Here is a 15119-nt window from a genome sequence, read left to right on the forward strand (position 1 = left end):
CTAAGACAGCAAGAGAAGATGGGATGATTAGTTTAAATACAAAAGAACAAATACAAACAGATGGACAAAGACACAGGTCCACTGAGGAATCTGGTACGAGGTTTGCTATTAGATTTATAGGTCACTCTCTCAGACGTTTGGTGGAAAACCGTCCAGCCTGCAAATGAATATAAAGGGGAAAAAACAAGACACTAGTAAAGTATTTATAATAGTGACTCAAAATTCTAAATAATTTAGCAGGGTGGATATAACATCGACAGTTTTTTTAAAAACTACTTAATACAAGAAAAAAATTTATAGTTAAAAATAAAATTGTTTATGTGCAAATAGATGTAATGGGGTGGGGAAGGGAAAGCAAATTTAACTCTCATATCAACAAGGTTTAAAATCTTAGAAAAAAGGTTACCGAAAACTTGAACATAAATAGGTACCTTTGGACATCTGCTAAGATTGCTTTCACTTGAAATAATCTTAATCTGATACCTTATTAGTAAACACTGAACCACAGAGTACAAGCAATGCTTGCAACATCAATTAAATGAAAAGATGTTAAATTTGATTTTTGTGAATTTGTAAACACAACTAAGTAAACTTTATTTCTTAAAAGAAAGGATTTCAAACATTTTGAAACACTTTGAATTGAATTTTGCAAAGGAAACTTAGCATCCATCATCGTTACACAATGAAATAAGCAACATCAGCAATACCACACATTCATGGTTTAATGTAGAAATTGAGTTTGATTCAATGCTCCTCCACGGGTTTCACTCTTTTGCAGTCTCCCATATTCCCCTATTTGTGTAATATTGTAAAATTTTATGTAGAGCAATTTTAATAATTTTAAGCATCCATGCCTATCAGATATATTAAAAAAAATCAAAGAAGCCTGCCAGCTTGTCAGGCACAAACCTGTCAAAGGCTGTCTGGACTTTCTGGGATGGAGCGTCGGAGTGACAATACACACACTACTCAATTCCAAGATGCAGAGTGTCACCAACAGCGATCCTCTGCATCTGGGTCAAATAAGATAAATGCTGGTGGGAGAGAATGGTAGAGGAGGAGGCGGCTGCAAGCAGCAACTTGAGAATATAGGCCAACGTTGCTACAGGCTACCCCAACTGAAAGTACTGAATTTTAGATATCAGAAAACATTAAAAGTGAATCATCAAAACGGTTAAACATTGAGTCAATTTACCATACACTTAAAATACATCTATCAGCAATATTTATATTTTTAAAGTGTTAACAAATGTAATTAGTCTTATTATCCCTAACAATTAAATGTTATTTCTGACTTCTCCCAAATTGTACACAATTTCCTGTAATAAAAATACAAACACCATTTGGTATTGCACTCAAAATTGTCAAAAGTGGCTTCAGTAGATATTTTCTGCACAATATCTCACTTCTGGCTTGCAAATCAGCATAAAGGAGGGAGATTGAAAACTTGGCTGAGTGGTGTAATAACAACAACCTCTCACTCAATGTCAATAAGACCAAGGAGCTCATTGTAGACTTCAGGAGAGGGAAACCAAAGGTCCATGAGCCAGTAATTATTGGACGATCAGAGGTGGAGAGGGTCAGTACCTTTAAATTCCTGTGTGTCACTATCTCACAGGACCTGTCCTGGACACATTATGTAAATGTAATCGCAAAGAAAGCAAAATGCCTCAACTTCCTCAGGAGTCTGTGGAGATTTGGCATGTCATCAAAAACCTTGACAAACTTCTATAGATGTGAGGTGGAGAGTGTACTGACTGGCTGCATTACAGGCTGGTATGGAAACACCAATGCCTTTGAGCAAAATATCCTACAAAAGGTAGTGGATTCAGCCCAGTACATCATGGGTAAAGTCCTCCCAGCCATTGAGCACATCTACATGAAATGTTACTATAGAAAAGCAGCATCCATCATCAAAGATCCTCACCACCCAGGCCATGCTCTTTTCCCGCTGCTGCCATCAGGTAGAGGGTACAAGTGCCTCAGGACTTGCACCACCAGATTCAAGAACAGTTATTACCCCTTAACCATCAGGCTCTTGAACAAAAGGGGATAACTACACTCATTCTATTTCTGGTGTTCCCACAACTAATGGCCTGACTTTAAGGACTCTATCTTGTTATTTTATGCTCTCGTTATCCATTGCTGTTTATTTGTATTTGCATAGTTTGTTGTTTATTGATTCTGTTTACAGTTACTGCTCTACAGATTTGCTAAGTATGCTAACAGGAAAAAGAATTTCAGGGTTGTATGTGGTGACATGTATATATTCTGATAATAAATTTTACGTTAAACTTTGAAATCCAGCGAGAACATAAGAAACAAGATTAGGCCAATTGGGCTTTTGAACCAGATCTATAATTTACTATCAAGGTTGATCCCGTACTTTCCTGCTGAACTCCATATCTTGACTTTCTCAACATCCACATTTCCAGTGCCATTCAACATCAGAATCTTACTATATTGGACTATCACGGTGCAAATGAAAGTTAACACCAATACACTTACCAAATTACTGTACTGTCAAAACATTTTAATAATTAGCTTAGTCACATATAGATTTGGAAACAGTTTATTCAAGCATAACTATTCTTCATTCAGCACCATAAACAAATCAATATTTTGCTTTAAGTTATTTCAAGAAACTGGAAATACACATTAATCACAACTTGGAATCACTTATTGTTGCTTTGCTCAAATTCAGTACCATATAGGAAAGTTGATCTTATAAATTGCCCTGCTGCCTAAACAACTACGCCCAATTAATTTTCAGTAATATTGCAATATTTTATCAGTTTCTAAAGTAGCATAGTAATGCATTGGCAATTTTGCTGGAGCAACTCTTCCATTTAAACTGTGCAAGTGCACAGCCACACAGTAATTGAAATGCTCCTGCGCACATAGCCTTTGTTGCCGCACAGCTTGAATTGGACGCAACCAGAAAAGGTTTATGAAATGTGAAAGATTTTCTTTGTTGTACTGTATTTCATTATACCTTTCAGTTAATAATATCAAAAGTATGTGATTTTTCAATGTTCATTCTAAATATTTATAATATGCGTATTACAAAAAAATTTAAACTGCCATGCATTTTGCAGTCTGTGTAAATAATTTCTGCTCAGAGCAATGGTTTGTCTGCACAGCTGCAAAATAAAAATAAAGGGAATGTTGGCCGCAGTACAGAAACAGAGACCTTGTTAAATGATCTGGTTCAAATCACTCAATAGAACCTGGGGAATTTAAAATCAATTAACTAAGTATATCTGGATAGAAAGCTACTATCATCAGTACTGGATCTTAATAAAAGACCCAATGATTTTGGGAATGAAACCCACTAATCCACTACCCATCCCATATGAAGCTCCAACCACTCAGAAACTAGACAACCCTTAAAATAACTTAATGGTGTGATTTACAAGCCAGTCAGATATCTAAAAGCCACAATGAGAAAACAGCCTACATGCCATGGCCTGAAGCAACAGATTCATAAACAAAAACAACCCAAAGCTTGGAGGACTTGGACCAATTCCACAAGCCAGCAAACAAGCAGAATCAGGAGTTTTAGTGTTTTGTCTCTCAACGCATTCCTGTGTATGCCTTGTACAAATGGTGGCAGCAGTGGCAAAGCACCAACGAGACTTGATATCGAAAATCCTCAATACATCATGCACAAGGAGATTTCTGATTACCAAAAACAGGGCTTCCATAGCTGATAACAGTGCCTCCTTAACCCTGAAAACTACCTGTACACATGTGTTCTGCTGGGAGATTACAGTATTTATTTTATGGAGAGTGCCACCATTGACAGAGCAAGCCAAGTGTTAACAGCATAACTGCAAAAATCAGACTGTGGCTGTTGGCAACAGAACTAACACAAAACAAAAACTCACAACCTTGTCCTCAATTTATTTGCCGCAGACACAGCAGTGCTCAGACAGGACAGGCTGGAAAGCTCGTCCACTGAGGTTATGTGGGTGGAACAGGAATAAGAAAAGGATGACTATGTTAATAGAATATTATAGACCACCCAGCACTCTGTGGGATTGAGAAGAGAAAATTTGTAGAGAGATTGCAGATTGTTACAGGAAACATAAGGTTGTGATTTTAACTTTTCACATATTGACTGGGACCCCTAGACTATAAAAGGGCCAGAGTTTGTCAAATGTGTTCAGGAAAGTTTCCTTAATTCATACCTCAATAAGACTGAGGATCAGAGTTAGGCCATTTGGCCTATTGAGTCTGTTCTGCTATTCCAAAATGGCTGATTTATATTCCCTCTCAACCCCTTTCTCTTGCCTTCTCCCTGTAACCTTTGATGCCCTGACTAATCAAGAACCTATCAACCTCCACTTTAAATATACCCAATGATTTGGCTTCCAAAGCCATCTGTGGCTATGAATTCCATAGATATACTGCCCTCTGCCTAAAGAAATCCCTTCTCATCTCTGTTCTGAATGGATATCCCTCTATTCTGTGGCTGTGCCCTCTGGTTCAAGACTCCCTTGCTATAGAAAACATTCTTTCCACATCCACTCTATCTAGGCCCAGTAGGTTTCAATGAGATTTCCCCCTCATTCTTCTAAATTCCAGCAAGTACAGACCAAGGGCCATCAAACACTTATCATTATGTTAACCTGTTCATTACCGGAATCATTCTCATGATCGTCCTCTGGCCCCTCTTCAATGCCAGCACATGTAATCCAAACATATACATCAATAGAGGTCCCAACTAGAGTGCTAATACAGATTCCTATTAGGGAATGAGACAGGGCAGGTGAGTAGGGGAACACTTTGCACCTAGTGATTATAATGCCATCAGTTTCAAGATAATAATGGAGAATGATAGGTCTGGTCTTTGGTTAAGATCCTAAATTGAAAAAAGACCAATTTTTTTTTGGTATCAGAAAGGATCTGATAACTGTGGATTAGGACAGGCTGTTTTCTGGTAAAGATGTACTTGGTATGCAGGAAACCTTCACAAGTGAAATTTTGAGAGTACAGATTGTATGTTCATGTCAGAATAAAAGACAAGGATAACGGGTTTAGGGAACCTTGGTTTTCAAGAGATATTGAGGCCTCAGTTAATTAAAAAGAGGTGCATAGCAGGTATAGGCAGGTAGAAACAAATGAGGTACTTATGGAGTATAAGAAATGCAAGAAAGAAATCAGGAGGGTTAAAAGAAGGCATGAGGTTGCTCTAGCAGACAAGGTGAAGGAGAAACCCAAGGGCTTCTACAAATATATTAAGAGCAAAAGGATAGGAAGAGACAAAATTGGTCCTCTGGAAGACCATGGCACCTATGAGTTGGGGAGCCGTTGAGGCCTAATTTGGAATATTATGTGCAGTTTAGTCGCCTACCTATTGGAAAGATGTCAATAAGATTGAAAGAGTATAGAGAAAATTTACAAGGATGTGGCCAGCATGTGCAGACCTGAGTTAAAGAGAAAGGTTGAATAGGATAGGACTTTATTCCTTAGACTGTAGGAGAATGATAGAGGTATACAAAAGTATGAGGGGTAAATATAGGGTAAATGAAAGGTTTTTTTTTCCTGCCACAGAGGCTGGGTTAAGAATGAAAGGTAAATGTTTAAGGGGAACATGAAGAAGAACGACTTTCAGAGGGTGATGAGAGTGTGGAACAAACTGCCAGCGGAAGTGGTGGATGTGGGTTCGATCTCAATGTTTAAGAGAAATTTGGATAGGTGCGTGGATAGGAAGAATATGGAGGGCTATGGTCCAGGTACAGATCAATGGGACTAGGCAGATTAATAGTTCAACATGGACTAGATGGACCAAAGGGCTTGCTTCTGTGGTGTAGTGTTCAATATCTATGACACAATCAAGTCAGTGAGGGTTTTGTACAGAATTCACTGCACAGTTATAATTTAGCAAAAGACTTTGGCTGAGGATGCCTTTCATTTTGCTTTGTGTCACCAATTTAGAGCGAACAGTTTAGAATCAGGACAGATATAGTGATTCAAACAAAATACCTATGACAATACCATGGATCAGAAGGTGCAGAACCATTATTGACTATAACTTCATGTCTGGCATATTGCTCACCCAACCATTAACATTGAGCTGACAGATGAATTCTTGTTCAGTACAGCATGGAACCGGAGCATCACATATACCACAGAACCAAACAGTGAAGCTAACAGACTGAATGCATACTAAACTGCTCATGCTAGCTGGATCAGATCAAAGTTCTACAATGCTGCCACAATAAAGTAGCTTCTCCAGTGTACTTACCTTGAAATTTAACTCAGCAAGTGCAAAAGACAAAGCTACAGCATTTGAAATCTTACATCAGTGCAGAAGTATGACCCACCTTCACCTCCCGTAGTCCCCACCAATGTTCCCTCTAATTTTTAGTAGTCAGTGTGCGCAAACATCTAATGTTGTGCAGACTTTTTTCCTGTGACAAAAGTATGTGTGCACTGAATGCACACATGGCACATTTTATGTAGCTTTACAAAATATTTGACATAAAACTGCACAGAATAACAACAAAATAACATATTTAAGTCACTCACGTTATTTTTTTCTCTCTCCTGTCTTTGGCATTTACCCATTCTTTGTAAGCTCTATCTAGACTAATAGAACTTTCATCCAATTGATATGGAAATTGATTTCCACAATTTCTCCAGCAAACAGTGGGGTTATATATTTTGGGTATATACCTCAAGAATGGTTGAAAAGAGATGAATATTTAATGAATGTACTGCAGGTGGCTGGTAAAAAGACCCTTGTCAGGAAATGGTTATCACAGGAAAGCCTAACTCTAAATGTAAGGATTGAAATTACAATGGACATTTACAAAATGAAGATAACAGCATCTGTTAATCCTAAATTGGAACAATTTTATTCATACTGGAAAAAATGGTTTATCTACATAACACCTCATAGGCCTGATTTTATTCTCACAAGTTCATGAATATGTTGTAAAAAAAAGATCACTCCCTACTCTGTACATAGTTTTCTTCTTTCGATTGTTCTTTCTTTCCTCTCCTTTCTATCAGATAAATATTATGTGGAGATTTGTGACAAAAATGATTATATAATATACATATATGTACAGTATCTGAAATACATCTTACTGAAATGTTTGATGAGGAAATTCAATAAAAAATAAATTACAAAAAAAAAAGAAAAAGAAAAACTTGGACAGCTACATGGATGAGAGGTGTATGGAGGGATATGGTCCGTGTGCAGGTCAGTGGGACGAGGCAGAAAAATGGTTCAGCACAGCCAAGAAGGGCCAAAAGGCCTGTTTCTGTGCTGTAATGTTCTATGGTTCGATGATTTCCTGAGGAGACTGAGGTCCTTTAACATCTGTTGGATGATGCTGAGGATGTTCTACGAGTCTGTAGTGGCCAGTGCGATCACGTTTGCTGTTGTGTGCTGGGGCAGCAGGCTGAGGGTAGCAGACACCAACAGAATCAACAAACGCATTCGTAAGGCCAGTGATGTTGTGGGGATGGAACTGGACTCTCTCACGGTGGTGTCTGAAAAGAGGATGCTGTCCAAGTTGCATGCCATCTTGGACAATGTCTCCCATCCACTACATATTGGACTGGTTGGGCACAGGGGTACATTCAGCCAGAGACTCATTCCACCAAGATGCAACACAGAGCCTCATAGGAAGTCATTCCTGCCTGTGGCCATCAAACTTTACAACTCCTCCCTTGGAGGGTCAGACACCCTTAGCCAATAGGCTGGTCCTGGACTTATTCCCTGGCATAATTTACATATTACTATTTAATTACTTATGGTGCAACTGTAACAAAAACCAATTTCCCCTGGGATCAATAAAGTATGACTACGACTACTATGATAGCTTTTGATTCTCATTAACATATCCAAATGACATTCACCTAAATGGTTTCTCAGCTTGTTTTTGAGTTGATTCATTAGGCTAAAACCTCGCTCACAGTCCCCACGCTAGACGCAAGAAAGGTTCCCCCATTGTCCATCAACTGTGCATGGTCACAAAACTGTTCATTTTGAAGTACAAATGCCACCATTTGAGCAAAGTTTGAAATCAGTTTGGATTTAATTTTTTCTCGCACGGAAAATTTGAAATCATTTAACTGTCTAACTATTACAGTATTTTCAGCTAGAAAATCACGATATTTTAGACATAAGGCATTAACTTGTTCATCGCCAAATGTGAAGTCACAATCTGCAATTGCGGAGAAATCAAAAGCTGGCCATTCTTGTACCTCATCTTCAGGAAACCTTTCTTCTAAATGAACACAAAGACTATTTATAAAAGTCAACAGCGAACTTGTATCTTCTGTGATGTTTTCTTCACATTGTTGGCTTAGCAAAACTTTAACTTTGTCACTCCACAAAACGTTGTCTCCCAGATCCCGGAACAGGAAAGGTGAGGTGACGTAGATTAACGACGTGCATTGTGGTATTTGAAAAACCGACTAACTAGTTAACAGAAATGTTTAGCTGAAAGATTATTTTCAATAAGTATAATAATTACTACATTATTTTAGGTAACTAACCTTTTTGTGCGCACATTAATTTCCTTTGTGCGTTGGTTGAAAAACGTGTGCGCGCATACACGCGCACAGCTTGGAGGGAACATAGGTCCCACTGTCACAAAGCCAGAATTAAGCCAATTTGATTATTTTCAGGAAGTAGCCATAAATGCTTAGAACAAAGGGCAAAGACTATTGTCTTGAAACTGCCGAGTTGTACTACTGAAGACCTGAACTCCAGGAACACTGCTTATTCTCACCAAAGTATTCCAGTACAACAATACTGCGACTTCCTTTTACAAAGTGGAATACAGTACATATTATCTTTTGTTTGCACAATGTAAAAGAAATCCAATCTAACCAAATATTGCCCATAATCATCAATATCGAAAGGTGCCAAATTTACTCACAAAGCTGTGCTACCTCACAAATAGCTTGATCACCATGTGTTCCGCCAAGACAACTCAACAGTGGATTCATGACACCACAAGACAAACTAAGGTCAAAAAAAGCTGGATTTCAGAAATGAGATCACAAAGATGAAAATGATGGCATTTGACCAAGTATGGTAATAAGGAACACTGGTAATACAGAAGTTAGTGAGAATCAGGGGAAAATTCCTCATTAATTTCAGCTATCTCTAGCATTAAGGTGGTTGCGATTACTGAAGGGCATTTATTCAGTTCCAGGACATGGCTTCTGGCGTTTCTCAGAACAGTTTTCTAGATCCATCCAACTACTTTGGTTGTCTGAAAATAATCCTCTTTCCATTACCTGAGCAGGAGCGGAAAGGATTACTGATAATGACTATTGTATTTTCAAATCAATGTCTGTGCGCACCAAGATTGTGATCACATATACTCTTGCACATTAAGTGGCAAACTACATGTATCACTCAAGTTCAAGGCAATGATGATCTCAGACAAGTCTAATCATGGCCCCTTGATATTCAAAGACATTATCAAATTTCCTACTCTCAACACTTCAGGACAGAAAAATTGTATATCTATATGTTCATGCATCACAAGTTTACAAAGCATATTTTTAAGGTACTTGTATTTATTTTCTGATTTCACATTTCTTTAAAATATGCTTTAAGCATCTGGTATGCTTGAAATACTACATCTTAATCTGGAGCACTTTGTAAAGGTTTGGTCATTTTTAATTTGGGTTGTCAAAAATACCACAATCCAAAGAAAATAAAAACTAAGTTTGGTCATCCAGACTTGTTACTGCATCACTAGCAAACTCAATATATTGACTGTCCATGTCAAAGTAACATGTAAAAATTGGTATCTTTAAAAACAGAAAGAAAATAATCAAATGTTCAGGGAAAAAAAAACTAATTGCAGCAGAAAAATGAGAGGATTTGAAAATTTCTTGGTGTTCACCTAGTGGAGGATCTCACCTGGTCCCTCAACACCAGCTCCATAGCAAAGAAAGCCTAGCAGCGTCTCCACTTTCTGCGAAGGCTGAGAAAAGTCCATCTCCCACCCCCCCATCCTCACCACATTCTACAGAGCTTGTATTGAGAGCATCCTGCGCAGCTGCATCACTGCCTGGTTCGGAAATTGCACCATCTCGGATTGCAAGGCCCTGCAGTGGGTAGTGAGGTCAGCTGAGAAGATCATCGGGGGTTTCTCTTCCCACCATTACAATTACACCACACGCTGCATCCATAAAGCAAGCAGCATTATGAAGGACCCCACACACCCGTCATACAAACTCTTCTCCCTCCTGCCATCTGGCAAAAGGCACCGAAGTATTCGGGCTCTCACTACCAGACTATGTAACAGTTTCTTCCCCCAAGTCATCAGACTCCTCAATATCCAGAGCCTGGACTGACACCAACCTACTGCCCTCTACTGTGCCTATTGTCTTGTTTATTATTTATTGTAAAGCTTGCACTGTTTTGTGCACTTTATGCAGTCCTGGGTAGGTCTGTAGTCTAGTGTAGTTTTATGTTTTACGTAGTTCAGTGTAGTTTTTGTATTGTTCATGTAGCACCATGGTCCTGAAAAACGTCTCATTTTTACTGTGTACTGTACCAGCAGTCATGGTTGAAATGACAATAAAAAGTGACTTGACTTGAAATAAATTAGATTGAGGAGATAGCAAAAAAAATCCGAATAAAAAGGAACATCAAGCAAAATTGTGTTAAACAATTCAATAAAAAATAATTCTGTTGTAGTTCAGAGCCAGTTTACATTAAATTTATGTTGTGGTATCAAGGTAGACATAAATACACATTTCAGTAAAAAGCAATCTCACTGTCCTTGATTTGACTGAAGTTGAAGTTCATTATAAAAGTAGGTGTCACATTTTAAATCCTGTATAATAATATTTCTAAGAAATTGTGTCCAGCTAAGATCTTTACATAACTCTGAGTATCAGACACAAAATGCTGGAGAAACTCAGCAGGTCAGGCAGCATCTACAAAGGGAAATGAACAATCAACGTTTTGGGCCAAGAAACATCAGCTGTTTATTTTCCTCCACAGATGTTGCCTAACTTGCTGAGTTTATCCAGCATTGTGTGTCTGTTACTGAAGATTTCCAGCATCTCCAAAATCTCGTGTCTGTTACACTTCGTGATACCACCGGTAGATGCTTCAAAAGAAATGCGTTTACACACTGACCAAGTACTAGATAACTGTACTTGAGGCCATAAGAGCGACAATTGAACTTGATACAATGTCTGTTCCTCCTCAACAATATTTGTCTCTCTGTTGCCAAACAGTTATAAGCTGACATGAAAATTTAGCCTTTTGTTTTTAATTCAAGGCAATCTAAAGTAAAACAAAGTCTACATTCACATACTAGTTAAAGTGTTAGTGATAAATGGGAACCAAAATTTATCATTTTCTATAAGTAGGAAACATCATACTACTCAAAGCTGACACTTAGATGGTGAAATTGCTTTCACTTCCATCAGAGTGCTATCCAATTTTTGGTGATGAAGGATGTACATGGAAAAGTTAGAATTTCATGCTGGCTAACTAAAATTGTAAGCTCAAAGATGAAACTACTGTTCACATCATATATCTGACTAGTTGGGTGTCACAGTTATGAAACGGTTAGCAAGATGCTATTACAGCTTGGGGCATTGGAATTCAGAGTTCAATTCTGGCATACTTTGCAAGGAGTCTCTGTATGTTCTCTCTGTGGAAGGTGTTGTGTTGGTTTTCCTGGGAGCTCCAATTTCCCCCACAGTCCTATACTAGATAGGGTAATTGGTCATTGTAAATTGTCTCATGATTAGGTTAGGGTTAAATTGGGGTTGTCAGGAGTTGCTAGGGTAGTGTGGTTCGAAAGATGTACTCCGTGATTTATTTCTAAATAAATATATAGATAGATACCTTTACATAACATTGTGCAACTAATCTGTCATTTAGTATTATGTTTATAATTAACTATCAGACACCAAAACAAGTTCTAACTTCATGAGAATTATTGCATCTGCTCTTGATTTTTTAAAAAATGCTTTATGTTTACATCAAGATACCAATGAGCCAAAACGTTTGCATGGGCAAACAGAGTTTAAGTTAATGCTTCCCAATTTTGCAAAAATATGAAATGTTTGTACATGCATCTGGACAGAGGTATTAGTTAATTCAGGGGTATTGTTATCATCCAATATCTGATCAGAATAAACCTCAGGGAGTCATCTCAGAATATTGTGAAATGCATCAAGTACAGCTTAAAAATACTTGTCAGCATCAAGTGCTTGGAGAATTGGCAAAACAGCAGCAGAATTAAGATTGTGATTATATTCTTTCAGTGAACAACAGAAGAGAAGAATCAATACAACATACTGATTCTCTACACAAGGTGGTAGAGACAGATACATAGGGTCTTTTGAGAGACTCTTAGATAGGTACATAGAAAAATAGAGGCTATGTGGTAGGGAAATTCTAGGCAATCTCTAGAGTGGGTTACATGGTCAGCACAACATTGTGGGGTGAAAAGGCGGTAATGTGCCGTAGACTTCAATGTTTCTATGTTAACATAGTTTAACAGCATGACTACTTTTGTTGAATCACTACAAATTTATTGATCAAATAAAATTGTATTGGAATTAATAACATAAATTTTTTAAAAATGCAGATAAAACATTGTATTGTTTGCATTATTTATCTTTCAGTACTCCCAAGGGATCAAAGATAACTTGTTTCCACTCCAATCTTGCAGGCACTGAGATGGCTAAAGAAGCTAATGTCAGAAGTGCTGACTCACAGGTGAGACAAAGTGGATGATAGTGCAAGTGATGGTGAGGTGTAGTTTGAAAGGTAAACATGATTACAGGATTTTATGGGGCTCCCAAAGTTCTAGCTTTGAGAGTTTTATCGTCCCAAATTCTGTTTTCCCATTTTGAGTCATTTTGAACAGAGTGTCCGGAAGTCCATGATAATATTGCATCCTTGAACTTTTTTCTATCTGCCAGGCAAGTTCCTCCCATGACGAAACTCTGGATCATGTCTATTTTGCAGGAGCGCTAAGTCAGGCATGTGAATGATGTGGTCTGCCCAATGTAGCTGAAAGAGTAACTGCAACCTCAATCTTAAAAAATCTGGATTAGGAGATTACATTAATGTTGGTTCAGCTCTCCTTTGAAGGATCTTGGAGAAGGAGCTTGAGGTATTTTTGTCTGCTGAAGATAGACCAGATCTCAGAGGCACCCAGGAGGATGAGGATCATTACTCCCCTATAGATCTTTTTCCTTAATCAACCAAAGACTGTGTTGGCATACTGAAGGCAGTGGTGAATTTAATCACTGATGCCCACCCATCCCAAGACACTAGAAGCGGTCCACATTTTCCAAGGTCTCATCGTGAACCTTTATTGTCGGGGTGGTATGTGAAACAACAGAGACAGACTGCTTGAGGACTTTGCTCTTACTGACCTTCAATGCAAAGCCAACCATTTCATGTGTTGTGGTGATTGAGTGATGTCTTACAGCTCTACCTCTGAGGATATGTAAACATGATCCTCATCTGCAGGTCAAATGGAGGTTCAGATAACATTGATTCTGCAGTGTGGTCACTACAGACTGAACCAATCCCTCTTGGACTAAGTAAAACAAATGCACATTAGCTAGGTGCCACATTCATGTGTGAGCATTAACATCCACACTGTAGTACCTGGTTCCCCCTTGCCACCAGATCAAGACTTGCTCTGTAAAGCTTGTGTGGAAAATGGTATGCAATGGTACCGCATATTAAATGAAACTACACATGGGCAACTCCTACTTCACATTGTGAAGTCAAACTCAATTCCTTCAGCGCTTCTCAAGGATTTGTTTTGGATGACAGTGCTAAAAAATCACGTTGGGTATTCCCTAATTACATTGCTGGGTTCATTTTAATGAAGGTGGATTCCTTCACCTTGGACTGAACAGCTAAGGAATAGTGCTTTTCAATAGTGGAAGAGAGGAACAGCTGTAGGGCTACAGAACAGCAGAAAAAATATTTATTTTTATAGGGTTAGTTAAAACTGTAGAATTAGGTACCAATTGGAACCCTTAGTTAAAATAATTACAGCATGCAACTGCCTGCAGGATCCAAGGAAGCACAAGTAGAATGATTTTTCTTGACTTTTTTTTAAACTTTTATTTAGATTAAAACAAATTAACTGGTTGGAAAAATACATCTACAACTTTCCCTGTGTGAACTGCGGCTGCTTACTGTGATTAACTGATTGCCCTATAACGAACACAGTTGAGACCAGTTGAAGTATTTGTGGTTCTATTTTGAAGTGCTTTCTACTTAAATTAAAGTCATATATTCAATTTCATGGGCAAGTTTATCTACAACTTTAAATGTGAATTGGAATTTGAACAGTGTGTATTTTGTGGTCCAGAAACCTGAATCAGAAAAGATAGTAATTGTAATATTTATCATATTTAGAATCATCACAAATAACTCCCTTATACCATTATTATATGCATAATTCTGATGAAAACTTGCTGCATCCAAACTGCTTCTACTGCAAAGGCAAGGCAGTATGATCATAAAGAACATGTCTCTCACATACAGTTTTACATAAATAACTACAGATGCAGCACCTGAAGAAAAAACCTGCTGGAGAACTGAGTCTATCAGGCAGCATCTGTGGAGGGAAATAATAAGTTGATGTTTCAAGTCAGAATCCTTCATTTTCAACAGAAGTACCTGTATATACCATTCTCCACCCCCCCCCCCCCGCCAGGGATAAACAGGAATTGAAGTTTAATTCTTCCCCAACATCTGTCAACTTTTGTTTGGATGGGAGGTATAATAAATTTTAAATGAACAAGGTCATGTGTAATGATATATCAAAAATGAGGAGAAAAGATTATCTGCTGATTCTGTTGCAATAATGCATTTATTGCAGCAATAATTAAGATGTCAGTAAAGCATGCATTTTACTAACAGAAGATTTGGAAATTTTTTTAAAATTGCAGTTTCAATTCCAAGAAAAATAAAGCACTGAATACATGTTCAGTTGTATTCATAGATAGCTCTATTTCTAGCAAAACTAAAAAAAAACTATTGCTCCATGGAGTCTCACAAAATACAGAGATTGCACTTTAAAAAAAAATTTCACAAATGAAAAGTGAAGCAATCATGGACCAATCAAGTTGGT

At 37.9% G+C, this 15119-nt stretch overlaps 1 protein-coding gene across 1 annotated transcript in view; it reads right to left on the reverse strand.

Annotated features, from left to right (window-relative positions):
• wnk2 (WNK lysine deficient protein kinase 2) overlaps positions 1-15119 on the reverse strand; it is a 162372-nt gene that overhangs the window by 17672 nt on the left and 129581 nt on the right. The window contains exon 24 of the mRNA XM_072280381.1: positions 59-157. Coding sequence (XP_072136482.1) covers positions 59-157 — 99 coding nt within the window. The remainder of the gene's footprint in view (positions 1-58; positions 158-15119) is intronic.

Source organism: Mobula birostris, chromosome 16 (genome assembly GCF_030028105.1).
Source record: "Mobula birostris isolate sMobBir1 chromosome 16, sMobBir1.hap1, whole genome shotgun sequence".
Classification (NCBI taxonomy): domain Eukaryota; kingdom Metazoa; phylum Chordata; class Chondrichthyes; order Myliobatiformes; family Myliobatidae; genus Mobula; species Mobula birostris.